The 17584-nt window shown below is 40.8% G+C and overlaps 1 protein-coding gene and 1 long non-coding RNA gene across 7 annotated transcripts in view; one reads left to right on the plus strand and one right to left on the minus strand.

Moving 5' to 3' along the window:
• Positions 1–12887, minus strand: part of atrx (ATRX chromatin remodeler) — a 29662-nt gene extending 16775 nt beyond the window's left edge. Inside the window, exons 1-23 of one of the 6 annotated variants that reach the window (XM_037076706.1) lie at positions 12750–12887; positions 11267–11328; positions 11091–11140; positions 10852–10973; positions 10680–10760; positions 10457–10566; positions 10305–10372; positions 7838–9822; positions 7298–7370; positions 6456–6604; positions 6202–6354; positions 5974–6088; positions 5760–5862; positions 5310–5474; positions 4236–4377; positions 4016–4125; positions 3053–3199; positions 2734–2911; positions 2120–2257; positions 1850–2025; positions 1655–1772; positions 409–539; positions 50–144 (exon numbers count right to left, since the gene is read on the minus strand). In XM_037076706.1, coding sequence (XP_036932601.1) covers positions 50–144; positions 409–539; positions 1655–1772; positions 1850–2025; positions 2120–2257; positions 2734–2911; positions 3053–3199; positions 4016–4125; positions 4236–4377; positions 5310–5474; positions 5760–5862; positions 5974–6088; positions 6202–6354; positions 6456–6604; positions 7298–7370; positions 7838–9822; positions 10305–10372; positions 10457–10566; positions 10680–10760; positions 10852–10973; positions 11091–11140; positions 11267–11323 — 4466 coding nt within the window. In that variant the 5' untranslated portion in view covers positions 11324–11328; positions 12750–12887. Of the gene's footprint in view, positions 1–49; positions 145–408; positions 540–1654; positions 1773–1849; positions 2026–2119; positions 2258–2733; positions 2912–3052; positions 3200–4015; positions 4126–4235; positions 4378–5309; positions 5475–5759; positions 5863–5973; positions 6089–6201; positions 6358–6455; positions 6605–7297; positions 7371–7837; positions 9823–10304; positions 10373–10456; positions 10567–10679; positions 10761–10851; positions 10974–11090; positions 11141–11266; positions 11329–11909; positions 12055–12101; positions 12237–12749 lie in introns of those variants that run through there. The other 5 variants (XM_037076705.1, XM_037076700.1, XM_037076702.1 and 2 more) reach the window with 5 other exon arrangements.
• A 2660-nt stretch (positions 12888–15547) lies between these two features.
• On the plus strand, positions 15548–17568 carry LOC119007695. The gene is made up of 4 exons (XR_005071196.1): positions 15548–16237; positions 16329–16379; positions 16568–16669; positions 17183–17568. It is a non-coding gene; the product is annotated as an uncharacterized LOC119007695 (long non-coding RNA).
• Positions 17569–17584: the final 16 nt, after the last annotated feature.

Raw genomic sequence — 17584 nt, forward strand, 5'->3', positions numbered from 1 at the left:
AGGAGGTAATAAATGTTCAAAAAGGACAGATGGAAGCAAGATATTTTACTTTTTCATCCTTTCATCTTCAGAGGTCATACTCATGGATGATTCTTCAGTTTCTGAGGCGATGAACTCATCCATACTGTCTTCGTCAAAGAAGCCCTGCAAGAGAGCGCACTCGTGTGAGTCTCGACTATGTGATGATATAGGTCAACCAAACACCCAGAGCTGGATCGCGGGTTGCAGAAATGATGCATAAGGGAAAATGTTGCTGCAGTGGCAATGTGTGTGTTGTTCTCCCCTGGTGCACAACCTGTCAGCACTACATTTCTATTGTTTTCCCCCAGTGTGTGCGATTTGTGCTAATGTATTCCCACTTTTCAGTTGGTGTTTAGTGTGGTTTCATCCCGTCTTCCACAGCCCTACCCTGTTTTCTTTACTGATGTAGTCCAGCTGAAGGCACCATGGATGGGTCCAGATTCTGCTTAGCATCTGGAAATCCTGGAAGAGTTTGGTCCCGGCGCGGCCCCGGCCCCCTTCCATAGCGTTCCCCACACCTGCACACAAGGGAAAGAGTGAGAGGAGGAAGATGGATGTGTGTTTGCATTATTTAGTTGTCAGCGTGCCCTCAATCTCGTCATACATACAGGATCCTATGGAAAATGCATTTATAAAATAATAACAAATATTATTTATACGAAACGAATCGTATCTAGCAGACATGAGCCATTCAGCAGCAATATCAAGATTATAACTTGTGTGGTCTGATCTGTGTAATCAGTAGATTTATGAACAGAAGTGAGTGACAGCTGCTGAAATGTTAATGTTGTAACTCGTCTGTGTGTTGGCCTGCATTGACCAAGGGGGTCAGAAGTTACGGTAGATTTTACATAAGCAACATGCGTAGACTGTTTGGTGGTCTTGGATCCAAAGACACCACTGTGGAGGTCCAGAGCCACAGTCACAACATCAGCCCTGTGCCCTGTGGACAACCCGGCCTAATGAGCCACAGCACATACCACCACAAACCCCCTCCTCCCATCACTCCTCTTCTTACATACCGGCTCTCCTGTTCTTTGTTTTCGCTTTTGGTGTAAAACCTCTGGCCCCCTCCTCCCTCTAAATTTCTTTCCCTTTCCTTTATGCCCCCACATTCCCCCCTTTTACCCCCCACCCTCTGTTCCCTCTCTCCCAGAGCTCTTCATTAGGGAGACGTGGGAAACTGGGCTTAAACCCTGCCTGCGGCACTCTGCCAGCTGCCACTCTTACACACACACACACACACGCACACACACACGTTAAGTCCTGGGCCACATTCTGAGAGGAAAGTCCACTAAACGACTTAACAAAGCAGTACAAAAAAAGTGAGAGACCAGAGAGGCCTTCCATTTATCTAAAAACCTTGTCTGAGTAAATGACATCCAGTCAGGAGTGCACTTTCAGGAGAAACAAGTCTCCTGTAGCAGGATTTAGCCTAGTCCTATACTGCGCAAGTATCCCAGTGGAAGTCTCATCGGAATTTCGTTTTAGCTTACGACCAGGCTAAATCCCTGTCTGGGCAATCAGACCTGACACTGTTAAAACCCTGTTAGCATCCCCTAGAGGCTCAGCTGCTCCCGACACCTGAAAAGTTCAGAGAAGTTTTTACCAAGCAAGCAAGCCACATTCTCACCTGTGAAGTGCTCCAGGTAGTATCTGTAGAGTTTGCACTGGATTGGAGTGACCCTCACCGACAACACATATTCATGCTTGGGAGGCAGGAACTTGGTGAGCGCTGTGTAATCTTTCCTCTGAGGAGCAGAAATCAGTCTGTTAACCATGCAAAAAGTAACACAACAAAGCCATTTGTCATTTGTGTATTTTTTACCTGGACACAGCCAGCCAGCATCTCATAGAGGATGTGAGCCCTCTTCTTCATAATCCGGACATCATGTAATGTGGAGTCGGCACACTGACCATTCTGTATTGGGTTAATGAAGCGGTTTCTGAACTCCTTGACTGAACCAAGAAGGTTTTCCTTGATGAAGTTCACCATGCAATGGTCTGATAAGGAGACAGATCACAAGTTTGAGATACATACAACAAGGACCACACAAAATCTTTGTTGAACATTCTCTGCATAAGCAGGCAGACTCACATTCAATAAGGTTGTTTTGCAGAGGAGTTCCAGTTAGTATAACCCTCCTCCTCGTCCTGACAGAGTTCATCGCTTTGGACACCGCAGACGCCTCGTTCTTCAGGATGTGCCCTTCATCGCAGATCACCAAGTCTGGACCTGGTGAAAGCAAAAGGTAAAAGCTTTGCATAGGATGAAGTACAACGGGACACATATGTGAAAAAAAAGAATGCCAATTTAATGCTATGAGCTGGTGGTGACTGATTTGACTAACACCACATATTAGTCAATTTGCACATGAATGCATAATGGATGCCAGCTGTGAAATTGCATGACGTGGTTTTCTGACACTGACTGGTCATGCGTTGATAAATCATGTAAAAACTTTATGTCCCATCAAAGCCATCATTTTTTTCCTAAACAAGCTCCATCAATACTAAAGCATGCTGGACCAAAAAGCTACTCAGTATAATCTAGGAGTGATTCAAATTGGCATTAATTATAATATATGAGAGTTCAGTTTGAAAAGGTGAGAATCAATTCAAAACATCAATTACACATTTTCTGTTCACACTCACAGTTAATAAGGACTACCGGTACATAATTTAACTTGCAGTTAACACAAAATATTGTACCTGGATCTACCAGTGTCTTCTGAAAGGTCTCCTTGAGCTTCTTGCTCTTAATGTTCCTGCCCTGCGTAAGATTTCTGTACATCTCATAGCCAATGATCATAACGCCGCCATTCTCTTGCCATTGCTGGAGGGCGTATGCTCGCTCCTGAGGCCTCTTTACTGTGGCCAGCTCAGTTACCTGGTTAACAAAAGACAGATAGTAATCAATAAAAACAAGCCATAAGTTGGGAGGTTGACACATGGACAAGAAAACGAAATAAAACAGCATTACCAGTGACAAATAGGAACAACACGAAAAGTGACAAAAGCAACCCCATACCTCTAAACTCTCCTCATCCTTCATTCCCTCCTGCCACTTCTCAAACTCATTGAGCCAATTAAGGACAGTATTCAGGGGACAAACCACCAGGGCTGTGGTGAAGTCGAGCTTGTCACAGAGCAACAAAGTGTGAAGGAATGTCACCACCTACAGAGCAAAAACAGAACTGCAGTTAAACATACTGTGATAAACCCCACACACAGGTCTACTCACTCATCTGTGTTGAACAGGCCCCAAGTGGCACTGCATGAAATTCTCAGTTCTTTCATGCACGATTGCAGGTTTGTGACACCTAAAAATGTTACATGAAGCATCAATTGCCACTTTGTAAACGAACTTCAGTAAATCTAGCATTGGCAGGAAACAATAAGGTTGTCAAATTACAAGAATGTTACAGTTTGATAAAAACACAGGGAGCAAAAACAATACTTGATACCTCTTTTGATACCACAGGAAAAGAATCAAAACTTTTTTAAAAAGTCACACAAAATAGAATATATATTCTGTATTTTTTTACCTTAACAAATCTCACACAGCGCTGCTACTCACTCAACACATAACATAACATTTGTAATAGCATTAATATCTGTGCAGCCTTAGGTTAAAAATCTGACAGTCAATCTATTTTCCATAGCTTCCATACTTTAAATATTATCAGTCCTACTACTACATGTGTTATTTAGAGACGTCATGTCATTTTAAGTGCGCGGTACATAAAACATTTATATTATTTATTATTTAATTTTTTGACAACTTAACCAAACACTTTTTAAGTATTACTAATGTAGTGCTATAAAGAAACATGTTTTAAATTTCAGTAGCTTATTAAGTTAATAGCTAATGAATCTATAATTACATAATCCATTCCATGTCCATATGGCAGATAAGTACCAAACTGTCTGAGGGGGATGGCTACATATGAACAGCTTAAGTGTGATTTTTATATCGCTCTCTCCTCCGTACCTGCAGAGTTTTTCCCAGCCCCATACAGTGGGCGAGGATACAGCCAGAGCCAGGAGACTTCTCGATCTTCTTCACAGATTCACAGCAGCAGTCCCACATGAACTGCACCCCTGAAACAAAACATTAACATAGAGTGGTCGGCATTAGTTCACAAGACCTCAGTGCTCTCACACACAATCTCTTGTATCTCTTCAGCTGCAGTCATTTACTATGTCCTTACCATCCACCTGGTGAGGTTTAAGCTTTGTGACAAGATTCCTGTGCACCTGCACCACCGGCTCCTTGGTCTCTTCGTCCTCATCCAGCACCAGCTTGGTGGTGATGGGACAAGTCACCTGGGGAGACTCTTCCACTTCTATCACCTGAAAGAAAAAAATATTTTTATATTAAATCAGTGTCTCTGTGTGTGTGATACACACTATCAAACAACCATAATTTAGCAAGTGTAATATAATTGGTCACCTTTAATCTATCTATAGAAGTGTATGATTATACTGTATGATTTAATCTCTTCTAATGAGCACAGTAGCAGGCTTCATTTTAAACAGAATTATTATGCAAAGAACAAATGCCAGCGCTTAACTCCGATAAGCAAAGCTACAGTGTTATAAATTCACGTAAGCCGGTGGTATAATTTTACATGCACACAAGAAGTAGATAGATTCCATCATTCTTTACATGCATGCTTTCCACATTCATTTGTTGTGAAGAAGCTAATAGTGATGTTTTTGTTGAATTTGTTCAAACGCTGGACAATCTTATAGCCTGTCTGAATCTTAGGACGGGCTGCCTGCTAAATATCTGACTGGCCAGATACATTTATATATGTAGGTCACAAATTTTCTGGATTTAAAAAAGGTCAAGACACCCATTTTCACTTTACAATCTCAATCCAAATACAACACACACTTTAACTTTTTACTCACAAACACACCCACACAAAAGATAACTTAATATCTTGTCCATTTACAAGCTTATAGAAAACTGTTGTGCACATACTGAACCAAAGCCTAGGACAATGGATTGTAATCAAATATCTGCCAGTTTGAAGTAAAGCTCAGAGTAGATTAAGAAGCAGCGTGCAGGACTCATTTCAGTCCAACTCACTGTGGTCATGTCTCATCCACACGTGTCCATTATTTGGTTTAGCTTGTACATGGTACAACCCTGCTCAGCCAATCACTTCCTCTTCTAATTTTACAATTTTGCCTGGTGTTTACTATTATCAGGACACTCCCCAAGACTACTGTTGAGAATGTAACAGCCCAAGGCTTCGAACACTCATTCTTTTTACCTCTCGAAGTTTCTTCCTGAGTTCCTCTCTCTCCGCTATACGTTTCCTCCTCTCCTCCTCTTCTTTCAGTGCATCTCTCGTCTCTGTCCGCAGTTTGTCGTCCTTCAGAATTTTGCGAAGCTTTTTGCGTCCTTTGCGATCTTCCTCATCACCTTCCTCTCCGCTCTGTGGAAATGAACATTAAGTTCAGCCCTCTGATCTTCAGCCCTTAGGTAAAAAAAAATTCACTTCCTATGATCAGTGGCCAAGCAACCCTATGATTAATTTGTGCCCTCAATAATCCCCACAACCACACTCCAGGGGAAAGTTCAAATAACATTTTATGTGCCATGCCTGACTTGACTAGTAAGCGTTACGTGGGTCCATCTCCTCCACCTGGCAAATCCTGCCATGAGAAAAAAAAAAAAACACATTTCAAGACTACTACCAAGTGCTCTGAATTTTAAAAACCTTCTCATTGCTGGAAGAGGACTCCTGAACTTTGATCCTGCGTCGCTTCTTCTTCTGATTGTAACTTCTCTGTTTCTCCTCATCCTTCTTCTTCTTAGAGGATCTACAGACACCATAACAAGCATTCACATAAGCAAGAAGCAACGGGACGAATGCAAATCCAGTGGCAATGATACATTAATGCCATCGATTGGCTGGAGTTCTCTCTTCTCACCTGGTCTTTCGACGCTTCCCCTCATTTTCTGACTCACTAAGCTCCTCACTTATCCCAGACTCAGCGCTGGACTCTGATTTCTCGAAGTCTGAATCTTCAGAGTCATCGCTGTCTACTGAGCAGCAGACAAATAAACAAACAAAGGTCACTTTTCTCTCAAAGTTCAGAATATTTAAGTCCATATCGTTTCACTTTAGACACAGGGCAAATAAAAAATTTAGAATTAACCTTTATTCTGTGACTTCTTCTTGCCCCCTTTCTTCTTCTCAGTTTTCTCCTCTCCCGATTCGCCCTCACTCAGGGACAGCTTATGACGAAGCAATTTGTGGCCTCTGCCACGCTTCTTCACTTCGACATCAGAACTTGAGGCTTCTGAATCCTCTTCTTTGAAGAGAAAACCAAATAGTTGGAGACAACACACAAAAAAGCGACTTATTTGAAAAAATATATAAATCTGGGTATATTTAGCAAATGCATCCTACCTTGTGCTTCTTCATCTTCATCTTCATCCTCTTTTTTAACTTTGTTGGAGGAATTTTTATCTTTATCTGCTCCTTCATTATCAGAGGAGCTCTCTGCTCCTGAAGAATAATTTGATTTTATTTGGGCAAGAAGCATTTTCTTTGCAATCCTTTAGGAAAAAGGAAAAAAGAAAAACACAGGGGGGGTCACATTACTCACATAATAAAAATGTGTTCTACACATGTATTTAAATGATGGGGGAAAATAAAGAAATCAGTGGAAAGTGTTTAATATAATATTTCTTGCTAGAATCATGTTGCTTATGACAAAACTTTGATTGTCCTTCATGTTAATATAAAAGAAAGTGTAATATCTATTTCTGCTCCTGCATCTCTACAACGCAATTTACAACTGAAATGTCACAGGAGCACAATATGAATTTGTCCTTGCGGCTTGAGAACAGATAACTGATGGAAACAAAGGCAGCCCATAGAAACACCATGATACTAAGACATTGCTAGGGAAGCTACTGGGAAAAATTCACTGGATAAACTAGAAAATACTGCCCTGAGAACAGTTTCTGAAGCATTGAAAAAAAAAGAAAAAAAAAGGGGGAGTCAAAAAATTATAATACAAAATAAAATACCTCAGCAAGGACCAGACTGTGGGTCACTACATTGAGCTTTGTGCTAGAGCCCAACTGACATATCAAACAGCTGTGCCTGATCGACAAATCAAATCATTTTTTGTTGTAAGAACTAACACACATTCGTAATTTAACCACTGCATTCATTGTTGACCTATAAGGATGCAGATGTTTTTCTTGATTAATTACTTTTTACTAATTACCTTTTCTACATACCTGTTTTCAGGATCATCGTCGTCATCATCTTCACAAACCCGAGAGACTTTCCCTTTATCATCCACTTCATCTCCTAAACAACAAAATAGTGCACATGTTAATGAAAGAGCATTTCAAGCCATTCAAAGTAAATTTGGGGAAATTTGCTTTTGTTCTGTTTTTTGCCAGGAATTGCTTTTTACACTGAAGCTTCTGTACTGCCAAAACAAATCAGATAACATGTTTACAACAGCTTTTACGGTGCTGGTAAGATTATGTTACTTTTGGACAGAGCCAGGCTAGCTTTATGCTGAGCTAAGGTAGTCGGCTACTGGCTCCAACTACATATATTCATACTAAAGGATTCTAATACAAACTATAGATGAACATAAGAGTGGTGCCAGTCTTCTCATCAGCCCGTGCCAAGAAAGTCAATGAGGACATCTCCTACATTGTGGAACTAGTGCTATAACTCTAAAGCCAGGTTGGCTAACTTGTGTAATAGTTAGACAATTGCCTAGCTGTGCGCCACCAAACAATCCTCGTTCTAGATCAGATTACCTGAGGATTGTTGGAAAGGTCCACCTCCTTCCATCACGTTATCCTCCACAATGGGTTTGATCTTTTGTGCGTCACTGTCCTCCCCAGAGTCATCCTGCTGCTCCTCCTCATCCTCGCTGGAGGACGACTGCAGTTTGGAGGCTGATTTGGAGCTCCTTCCCTTGCGCTTCTTTTCATAAGACCTTTTCCGGTCTGCTGCCTTCTTCTCAGGTGAGCTGTCTTCTTTAGCTCCATCTTGTTTCTTCACGCGGCTGGACCTCCTCTTTGCTGTGCCCCCTTTCCTCTTTGTCTCCTTCTCCTGGTCAGAATCCGAGTTAGACGAATCTGAGCCTTTCTGTTTCTTCTTCTTATATGTCTTTCTACTTTTGTTCTCCAAGTCTGAATCAGAGCTTTCAGACTTCCTTTTGCGCTTTGACGCACTGTCTGTGGATGTGTTATTTAGTTTAAATAAACGTTTTTTAGCACTTGTGCTTTCCGGTTCCTCGTCTGTGCTGTGGCCAGCTGCAGCTTTCTCCAGCAGTGCGCTAGGAACTTCATCCGAGTCAGAGTCCACTGTCTTTTTCTCTGAAGCCCTGCTCTGCTTCTCATCCTCTTTTTTGGTGTTACTCAATTTCTTTGAGGATTTAGCCTGGCTCTTACTATCGTCCTCTGACTCAGAGTCAGAGGAATCTTCCTTGCTCTTATTCTCAGCCTGTTTCCTCAAGGGAGTGGTCTTCACTCTACTAGATCGACGGCTAGGTGGTGGACTATTTGTCCCATCTAATGTGTCAGAAGCAATGTCTTTCTCCTGTTCTTCTCCTTGGTTTTCTGATTCTTCTTTAGGCTCTTTCTGTGTCCCTTCATCTTTTTCTTTGTTTTTGGACCGAGATGACCTTGAACCACACGTTGTCACGACTGGCACAGGAGTCAGTTTCACTATCAGGTTCTTCACCTTGGGTTGGGGGCGCTTAGCATCCGTTGCGTTACCATTTGACTTTTTATTTTCAGTGTCTTTTTCAGCATCTGTGACCGAATCAGTCTCAGTCTGTGACAGCATGTTAGAATCTGCAAGACTCTCGACCATCTGAAAAAGCTCTTCCGGCACTGAGGGAGGCACAGACATAATGTCGTGATCTAGGGACATTTCACCGGCTGAGACCAGCCCATCCTCACTGACATCAGTTTTAATGTCTTTTTTGGTGTCATCAGTTTCTGTTTGGTCATCTTTCATTTCAGTGTCACCTGACACTTGATCATTGTCCACAGCCTGCTCAGCATGCTGCTCCTCTGCCTGTTCCTCGTCCTGAGGCTCATCCTCCTCGTCTGCTCCGTCAGCCTCATCAACTTCATCCTCCACATTATCCACATGGTCGTTCTCTACAGGCGCCAAAACATCAGTGCTCTTTCTCACAATATGTTGCCTCTCGTTACCATTCCGCATCTCCATGTTTTTGAACTCTGGGCCGAGAGCCTCTTCCAGAGCACTGTGGGCTTTTTTCAAATCGGCAAGCACGGCCTTGAAGGCTTTCAAATGGCGATACCTGATAGACTTATCTCCCTGCTCCTCTGCTGCCTGCTGGATGAACTGGACAAACGTATTGTTCAGACCTGTTGTAGTTTCAACAAGCTTTTTTGTTTTCTTTATGAGTTCTTTGGGTACCTGTAGTTTTTTGTAGGAGAATGTCATGGTCCCTGAGCCTTCATTGTGTTCTTTTCCATTGACAATAGCTTTGTGCTCTTTGACTGCTTTGTTCTTGTGTCTCTTGCTCTCTCGTCCCTCTGTTTTATCCTTTTTTTGTTGAATTAGTTGTTTTTGAATGACGCTGTGGCATTTGGAGACCAGATCCTGGAGGGGCTCTGACCTGCAGACATAGCAGTGCCACTTCGAGTTCTCATCAGTAATGGCAGACAGCTCCTTCCTCCCCAGGTTGCGCAGGATGCACTTCTTACAGAAGGCGTTGTTGCAGTAGTCACAGCAGATGAGCTTACCACCTTCGGCACACCACCTGAGGAGGAGAAGTTGAGCTTTAGAACATAAAGCAAACAAGATCTTGAAGAGTAAGGACCACAAATAAGCACATATCATCAAAATAAGGTTTCCAAAATTCCTGGCATTTGGATAAGGATTGGGCCTAATTATGCTTAAAAACTACAAAATATCTATTAAATTTCAATTGTCTTGAAAGATAAAAAGAACAATTAAAAGTTGTCAGAAATACTCTCCATATTTGATGCTGTCTAACAGGCACTGAAACTGTTAGCTGTATACATCATACACTTTAAACACAACCACAACAGAAACAAAATAACAAGCTGTGTTGTGAACCCAATGTCACGCAAAAACAACCATATTGAATCAAAGTAATGTCATGTTCTTTTGAGATGCCTTTAATGCAAGAATTCCTAAATGAATAGTTAAATGGTGTATGTTTTGTCTTTCCACAAATGAACCATAATGTTCTGTTGGTCTCTGTGTGCAATATCGTACCTGCACTGCTCATCCATCCCATCAGAGTCTCTGTTGATGTCATCACTCGTGTAATACTTGTAGCATGACTAGAGGAGGAAGAAGCACTGTGATCACCAATATGTCAAGAACAGAAAGACTGGAACATCGTTTTAGAACTTCACTGTTCATACCTTGCAAATAAGTACTTTGAGCACAGGATGCTCATACACAGAGTTGCACTGAAACTGGTTTACTTGTTTTCCACAGGCAGTGCAGCTCACCTTCTTCTGCAGGGTATCATCTGAAATACAGAGAATATTGATCAATAACTGTCACTTTCTGTCTTTCATATTTTCTCCCTTTTGGTCAAATTTTCTCACTTTCAGTCAAACCAAAGACATTTGAATAAATCACCTGAAGTTTTCAGTTTGAAATCCACTCTGAGCTTCATGGCGCCTTTATTTTCGTTCCCAGCTGGCCTCATCACTAAAGTGCCTAATCAGAGGAATTATTACAAGAAATCCGTATCTCATTCAACATCAGCAATTTATTGATAAAAACAAAGAAGTACCTCCATACTTCTTACCTTTTGATGCGCTGCCTGTGTTACTGTCTGAAGGATTGTCAGAAGTGGCATCTTCATTTTCACTGTCAGGAGAGGTGTCGGATTCATTCAGTCCAGTGTGCTTAGCTACAGTAGCGGGCTTCCTGAAATGAGTTAGCACATAGCTTGACTATTTTAAGCTGAGTCATGAAAGAACTCCTAAGTACAGGAATACTACAAACAAAACAATAACAGCCACATTTAGGAAAACTGAACCTCACCTCTTGTTGCGAGAAGAGGAGGGCTTCATAGTTTCTGCTGAGCTACCAGGCTGAGGAGAACAAAAGATTTATTTTAAAAGCTTGGCAACTAACAAAATAAAAATAGCAGTCAAATATGTGCTTTTTGGATTAGTTTAGTTTTTCAGTGCTGTAGTATTCAGAGGCTGCACACTTACCTCTTCTGCTTTGTCTGCCATTTGGTCTAAGTTTGATTCAGAAGAGGCCAGACTCATTTTACCTGTAGAGACATTTGGAGATGAGTTTCCTGATTAACATACTGGTATGTATCTGTATATTCACAGACTGTTTCTACTAAAGCAGAAGACCCTCTGAAACACAAGGCTTAAGTCTTAATTATGCTGAAGCCTAACAAGCTAGAAATTACACAAATGTTGACAGCAAAACAACCAGCCCAGGAGAATCAGTCAGGAAATAAACAGCAGCGGTAGATTAATTGATCTTGTCTTTTTCTTCTACAAATTCACAAACCTATTTTTTGTTTTCATTATAAATGACAATCATATAAAGAAAGCATTGATATATGAGCAGTTGTTTCAATAATCTAATAAGTTTAAAGGCTAGTTCATATGTATGTTTAAGCATAATTATATTTCTCAGGATGTGAGAGCAAGCGTTTCCTCCAGACAGTTACTGGCAATGTGAAAGGTTACAGACAATGTTTGGGTTTTTTGTTGTTAGCCTACACTGGAACAAATTAATAAATAAATAAATTCACTGAATATTTAATGACTAACTTTGATCACAAAGAGCACAATTAAAGGCTGGTGTGACTATATATATATTAAATCTATTCGTTACCTACAACGCTTTAAGGTGCATGTATCACTCCTGAGACAGAGGCACCGCTGTTTATTTTGCCCTTTTGCGTCATCATAATGTGCTGATTAGATCGCTGGGAGCCGAGCAGAGATGTCACTCAGTGCCGCCAGCAAGCAACCAGGCCCAAAATAACATCCAAACTCCCGTGTCAGTCCAATAAAAAGAACCCACTTTCGACTAACAAGCAGCGCACGCTTCTGCATTTGCAGTTTCCTCTCTCCGCAAGGCAGCCTTTCTTGTGTTTTGACACGGCGGGAACTCCTGACTTGTCGGGGATGCCAAGTTAATGCCTGCTAACGTTAGCAGCTTCAACCGTCGCCGTCGGTGCAGAACTACTTCCTCCTCCTAGCATTGCCCCACGTTGCCCTGGCAACATTGCAATCTCGGCGGTGCATAAAGGTCCAATGCATGGACATGCACCGAAAAATGCATCCGCGGGCCTTCCCTTTCTCTGACGATACCAGGGCACGAAACACATCGCGCTAACGGCACCCTGGCACTACCTAGTAGCATCCCAAGTAGCAATGCCACATTCAAGAGCTTCAATACAAACCAGGCCACTGCATATTTACAAAGAAGCGCATTTTTGAATCCCGATTACACTGACAAGCATCCTGGGACAGCCATATGTAAACCCGCGTCTGCGTGCGTGCGAACTTAAAAATTGCCGGCTGCGCAGCTAACAGCAACAACTCAGCTAGCCTAGCTCGCTAGCTAGCTGTGTAAGCACTCATGGCCCGGCTCGCCGCTAGCGAAGGTAGCACAGTAATCAATGCAATATTCACTTGTCTAAACAAACCGGATAAACAGTGTTCCTACCTGCTTTTCGCCGTCGTCATTTCTCGACTGACAGAGTTGCGTTTCGTTTGTGGTACAGGAGACCCAGAATTGATCCACTGTTGCAGGTTTTCCTTGATACGGAAGCAAGAATGGACACAGAATACCGAAACAACTCCGGTCAGGGGAGACAAAGCAAGGGGACCATCTTGCCGGATGGCTGTGGACGCAGTAAAATGGCGCATCTAGACTAAATCCTGCGAGCATTCCCATTGGCCGAGCGCTTCAGATGCTCACCAGCTCTGAGTGGTCCAGGCTCACCGGAGCTTATTGATTCGTTTAACCGAGGACAGAATTATTTTCTCTGGGTAGTGAAGTGCTGCTGGCTGTATTTCCATTTCATTCATTTGTTGATACAGAGAGAGGCGCGCTGTTTTGTTTCTCCATCCAGGTCCCACTTCTCTCAACTTGATGTAGCAAGATGGATGGATGGATGCATGGACACGGGAAGAAGTGGTGCTGATGGGGCTGCAGTACCCCCAAAAAATGCATTAAAAAAACATTTACTTGTGTATCTTCACGATATGAAAACTAACTTACTTTTGATATTGAAGCTAAATGTTACTTGATAGTTCATCTAAGTGTGTGAACTACACTGCAGTCTGAGGTCTCTGTTACCCGTCACACACAGGCAGATCCGTGTTACATATGCTCCTCTCCACTATGAGATGGCTATATTCATGTATAACACTTGCCGAATTCACAAGAAGGACCAAAAAATTAAGAATTCATCATAGAAAAGGTCATACAAAGTTTATAAAGTGTCTCCCAACACAACAACACACCAAATTGAGGTATCTTATAGGGGAGTATGCAACTCCTCGCTGTCAGTTGGTGTGGCTGGTTTGACCTATAGTATGTTGCCTTCACATATGCTGTGTTCTGCTTTCAAACTGTTACACATTGTTGTTGATAACTATTTGATATAATTTATCCTGGTGATTTAAATTAATACAAAGACATGTATGTAACACACCATACATTACATTGTCATTTTACAGACCAATGTCTTAGCGGATAGATAGACATAGATCTATAGATAGATAGATAGATAGATAGATAGATAGATAGAGTTAGGCCCCCTCCAAATTTGCTATTTATACTGTATATGCGTAATGGTGTTGATGGCTGTGGCGTGTGTGTGTTGTGTGTGCAACTAATGTGGCCCCTCACAAGAAAGTAGATAAAACAACATTCTGCTGTTGACATTTTGTATTCATGTTTTGGGATGTTCATGTTTTGGTTACATGCTCTCTCTGTGACATGATAAAATCATTTCACCTAACTGTGTCTAAAAGAATGTATTTTGATATTTTAATGAAATCATGCGAGAGGGTAAATGTCTCTTTTAGTGGACCTGCTCAGAAGCGTTCAGAAATCTGAAACCTGGCTTGGGACCCCCAACAACTTCCAAGATGGCTGCGTCATGTCCGGTGCATAGAGAAGCAGATGCGAATTGGATTGTGTACTCGAGCAAAGAGACACACTCAACTGTGTCCGGCCTTTGCCACAAAGCTGCTTAAATCCAACCTCGGCGACTCGGTACCTCCCCTCAGGGAGGAGCACGCAAGTCATCAGACAGGGAAACCAAACAAACTGATCATCCCAAGATGTTGAGCTGAGATGCAGGAGACCACCCCTACATATATATGTAATCCCCTTTATGTGCAGACACCCATTTTAGATCTCAGATATGTGCTACAAGTTATTACAGTTGAGCTAAGATGATTGTTAAATTTAAATTTTGCTTTGTCTGAATTTTGTTTGGCTATTTTATAGTAAAATTATGTAACTTTTTCACCTTACAAGAGCAGCTTCAAAAGTCATATTGGTGGCTCAGTGTCTCTATTACCATTTTCTGCTCTATGTAACTTCAGTGAGAGGGCAGGATCACAGCATTACTTACATGTGTACTTCAACATGCACGTTTTCTACACATAACATTTTTATGATGAGTTTTGTTTGTAGTTAACACCTACATTAAATGTAACAAATTGTGACAGAGATGGGATTTGTATTTAAGACAGTGGTGTTGCTCTCAGAAACTGTGGGGGACACCAAATCTCACAATTTGCCAGTTTCTATTATATAATATAATATTATATTATTTTATATCATATCATATCATTATGATGCTGAATTGTGACAGCAAATTAGTGACAACTGTCTTTATGAACCCGTGATAATGCCAAATAGTCAATGAATATAAATATAAAAACACTGCTATTTAAAGAGCATTACAATCTGGAACCACAGTCTTAAGCCATTCATAAGTTGAAACACTTTGATGGAGAATATGTCACCAAAGTAAATAAACTGGGGTGTCTCTAAATGAAATGCACGGTAGTGAATATTGTGTGACTCTTTATTGTGTTATAAATATTACCTGAAGATGGGGCTCTTACTCAAATGTTGTCAGCTGGTGGTGCAATAGTGCAGCATAGACCAAAGGATGTCAAACGTGGAGATGTGCATGTGTGAGAGATATGAGCCAAAACTTCATCAGATAAAACAGTCACTTTTGTACACTGCCTGTCTTATCAACACTGTGTATTTAAAGTGAACGTTGACTGTTGACTCTTTTATCAGACAAACGAAATAACTTTATTTAAAATGAGTTTTCATGACGTTTCACCTCTTTATTTCTTAAACTATGGTTCTTTTTTCTGTCAGTCACAGTTTCCTCTTACTGATGTGTGGGATACGGTTCAAATCTTGACTCAAAATATTTCCAATGTGCCTACTCAGCTCAACAGCTTGACATGTCATAACTGGAAAGGAGCAGGTGTTACTATTGATATGAATTTCATTAATAAAGGCCACCACATGCTGGCTCACTGTCACACTCTTTAATAGAATAGGAGTCGTCAATAAAATTCCCCTGCAAAAACTCAAAACTGTGTGAAAAAGTGTCATTAGCACCTCAGTTTCACAGCTGTATGAATGTGATAGTTTCCCACAGCAAAATAGTGTTTGGTCATTATGTTATTTTCTTTTTGTCTCTAACTTTTGCCATCTTTTTTCCACTAGAACAACCTTCAAGAGATGTTAAAACAAGATGATGACCGGCAGTTCTTGGTGAGAGTTTTTGTAGATAAGGGTTAGGTAATTCCTTCATAGTAGATAGCTGAGCAACTAGTGGAACATTTGATAGTAGAGAGATAAGCATCATCCTTTGAGTCCTTATTTGGTGTCTTCCTTTGCTGACGTTTCTATATGTGGTCTCTAAGTGTTACCGCGATGACGATATAAAAGTACACTTTAAAGTGTTTAGGGTATTCACATTTTCTGCTCAACCGTGACAGTGCTGGCTCACAGTCTCTTCCAACGACATGAATAACTTCAATATTCAAAGTCTTGTAGTCACAGCAGTGATTGTGATGGTCTACGCAGCACCAGTCGAGCCTCCTAACAACACAACTCTGCTGGGTCACATTCATGACGACGCAGAAACATTGTTGCTGAAAGGGGTAAGACGACTACAAACAACACACACATTAGTCTGCTTGTTTGTTTGTTTGATACAATGTACTGACATTCATTTTTTTCCTCTTTGAAAAGTTGACTTTCCAAGCTCCAAGGCCACCAAGAATAGACGACACAACATGTGTGGTATGTCGGAAGGATTTTATACTTACATGTGATTTTTGGATACAATTGTTTCTCAAATTTGTCGGACACAGTCGATTTAATTTCCACACGTTTCACGGAAGAATACGTTTTGCAGGTTTCTCCAGACTTGTTCAGTCCTAACTCCAATTTCTTGGCCTCCATCACTAATTGTGCATTTATCCTCACAGAAGGAGTTCTTCTGTTTTGCTGAAAAGTCCCTGGAAAAAGTAAAGTCTTCAGCCAAATCAAACCTTACCCACCTTACCCATCACTTGCATAAGTACAACAAGGTAAAGAGAGGAAAAAAAACTATTTTAAATGTGTTACAGTGACTCTGAAAACAATTTCTGACAGCTATGAATTTGCTCTTGAAATCAACAATATGTAACTTTCTCGAGATATGTTACGTTAACGAATTAGAGACTGTATTGTATTCTCACATATGCAACTAGTAGGAATATTTCATTTCAGTGGATAAGTGATAGAGCGTGTTGGCAAAAGGTGCTGTTTGATTTAATGCCTCTGGAATACTTGCCATGTTAGTTCACTCAAAATCAATACAATTTTATCAAGTTCAGTAACCTCATTTGAATTACTTAGACCACAATGTCTCTGCCATTATGTTAAAAGGATTTCCTGAAAGGTCATAAGGGAGGGCATAGTTGTGTATTTATGTATTATTTTTATTTCGTCTTCCATGTGTAGAATTGTAAGTTACATATTGTTGCTTTAACGTCACACATGTTCTGCCACCAGTGAGATTTTTGTGTGCTTAAAATGTTCAATTTGTGTTTTTCTTTTAGTATATGAATCTCACCTGTCACCCAACATTTGACGGCACATTTCCTGGAAGAGATCTTCTGAATTTGATTATGAAATGTGCTGCACCGTGAACATTCCTGGAAAACAGGAGCAGTCAAGAGTTATTACAAGTGATCATATGTATCACTTAAGTAGCATATACATAAGTTATTACTATTTATTGTAAAATGTCTAATTTATTTTCTAAGATCTTATTTTTGTAGCATTTGTATTTATACCTCAATAAATTATAATGTGACAGCAGATTTGTTGTTCAAGCTTCTTATTAAACACCTGTTCACAATGTTCCAGGTATCTGTCCAATCAACCAGTAACAGCTAAAGAACGAGAGTTTTGGATACAAGACTGCTTTTTTAAAGATACGTATCACGTACTGGGTTTAA

Source organism: Acanthopagrus latus, chromosome 18, assembly GCF_904848185.1.
Source record: "Acanthopagrus latus isolate v.2019 chromosome 18, fAcaLat1.1, whole genome shotgun sequence".
Classification (NCBI taxonomy): Eukaryota; Metazoa; Chordata; class Actinopteri; order Spariformes; family Sparidae; genus Acanthopagrus; species Acanthopagrus latus.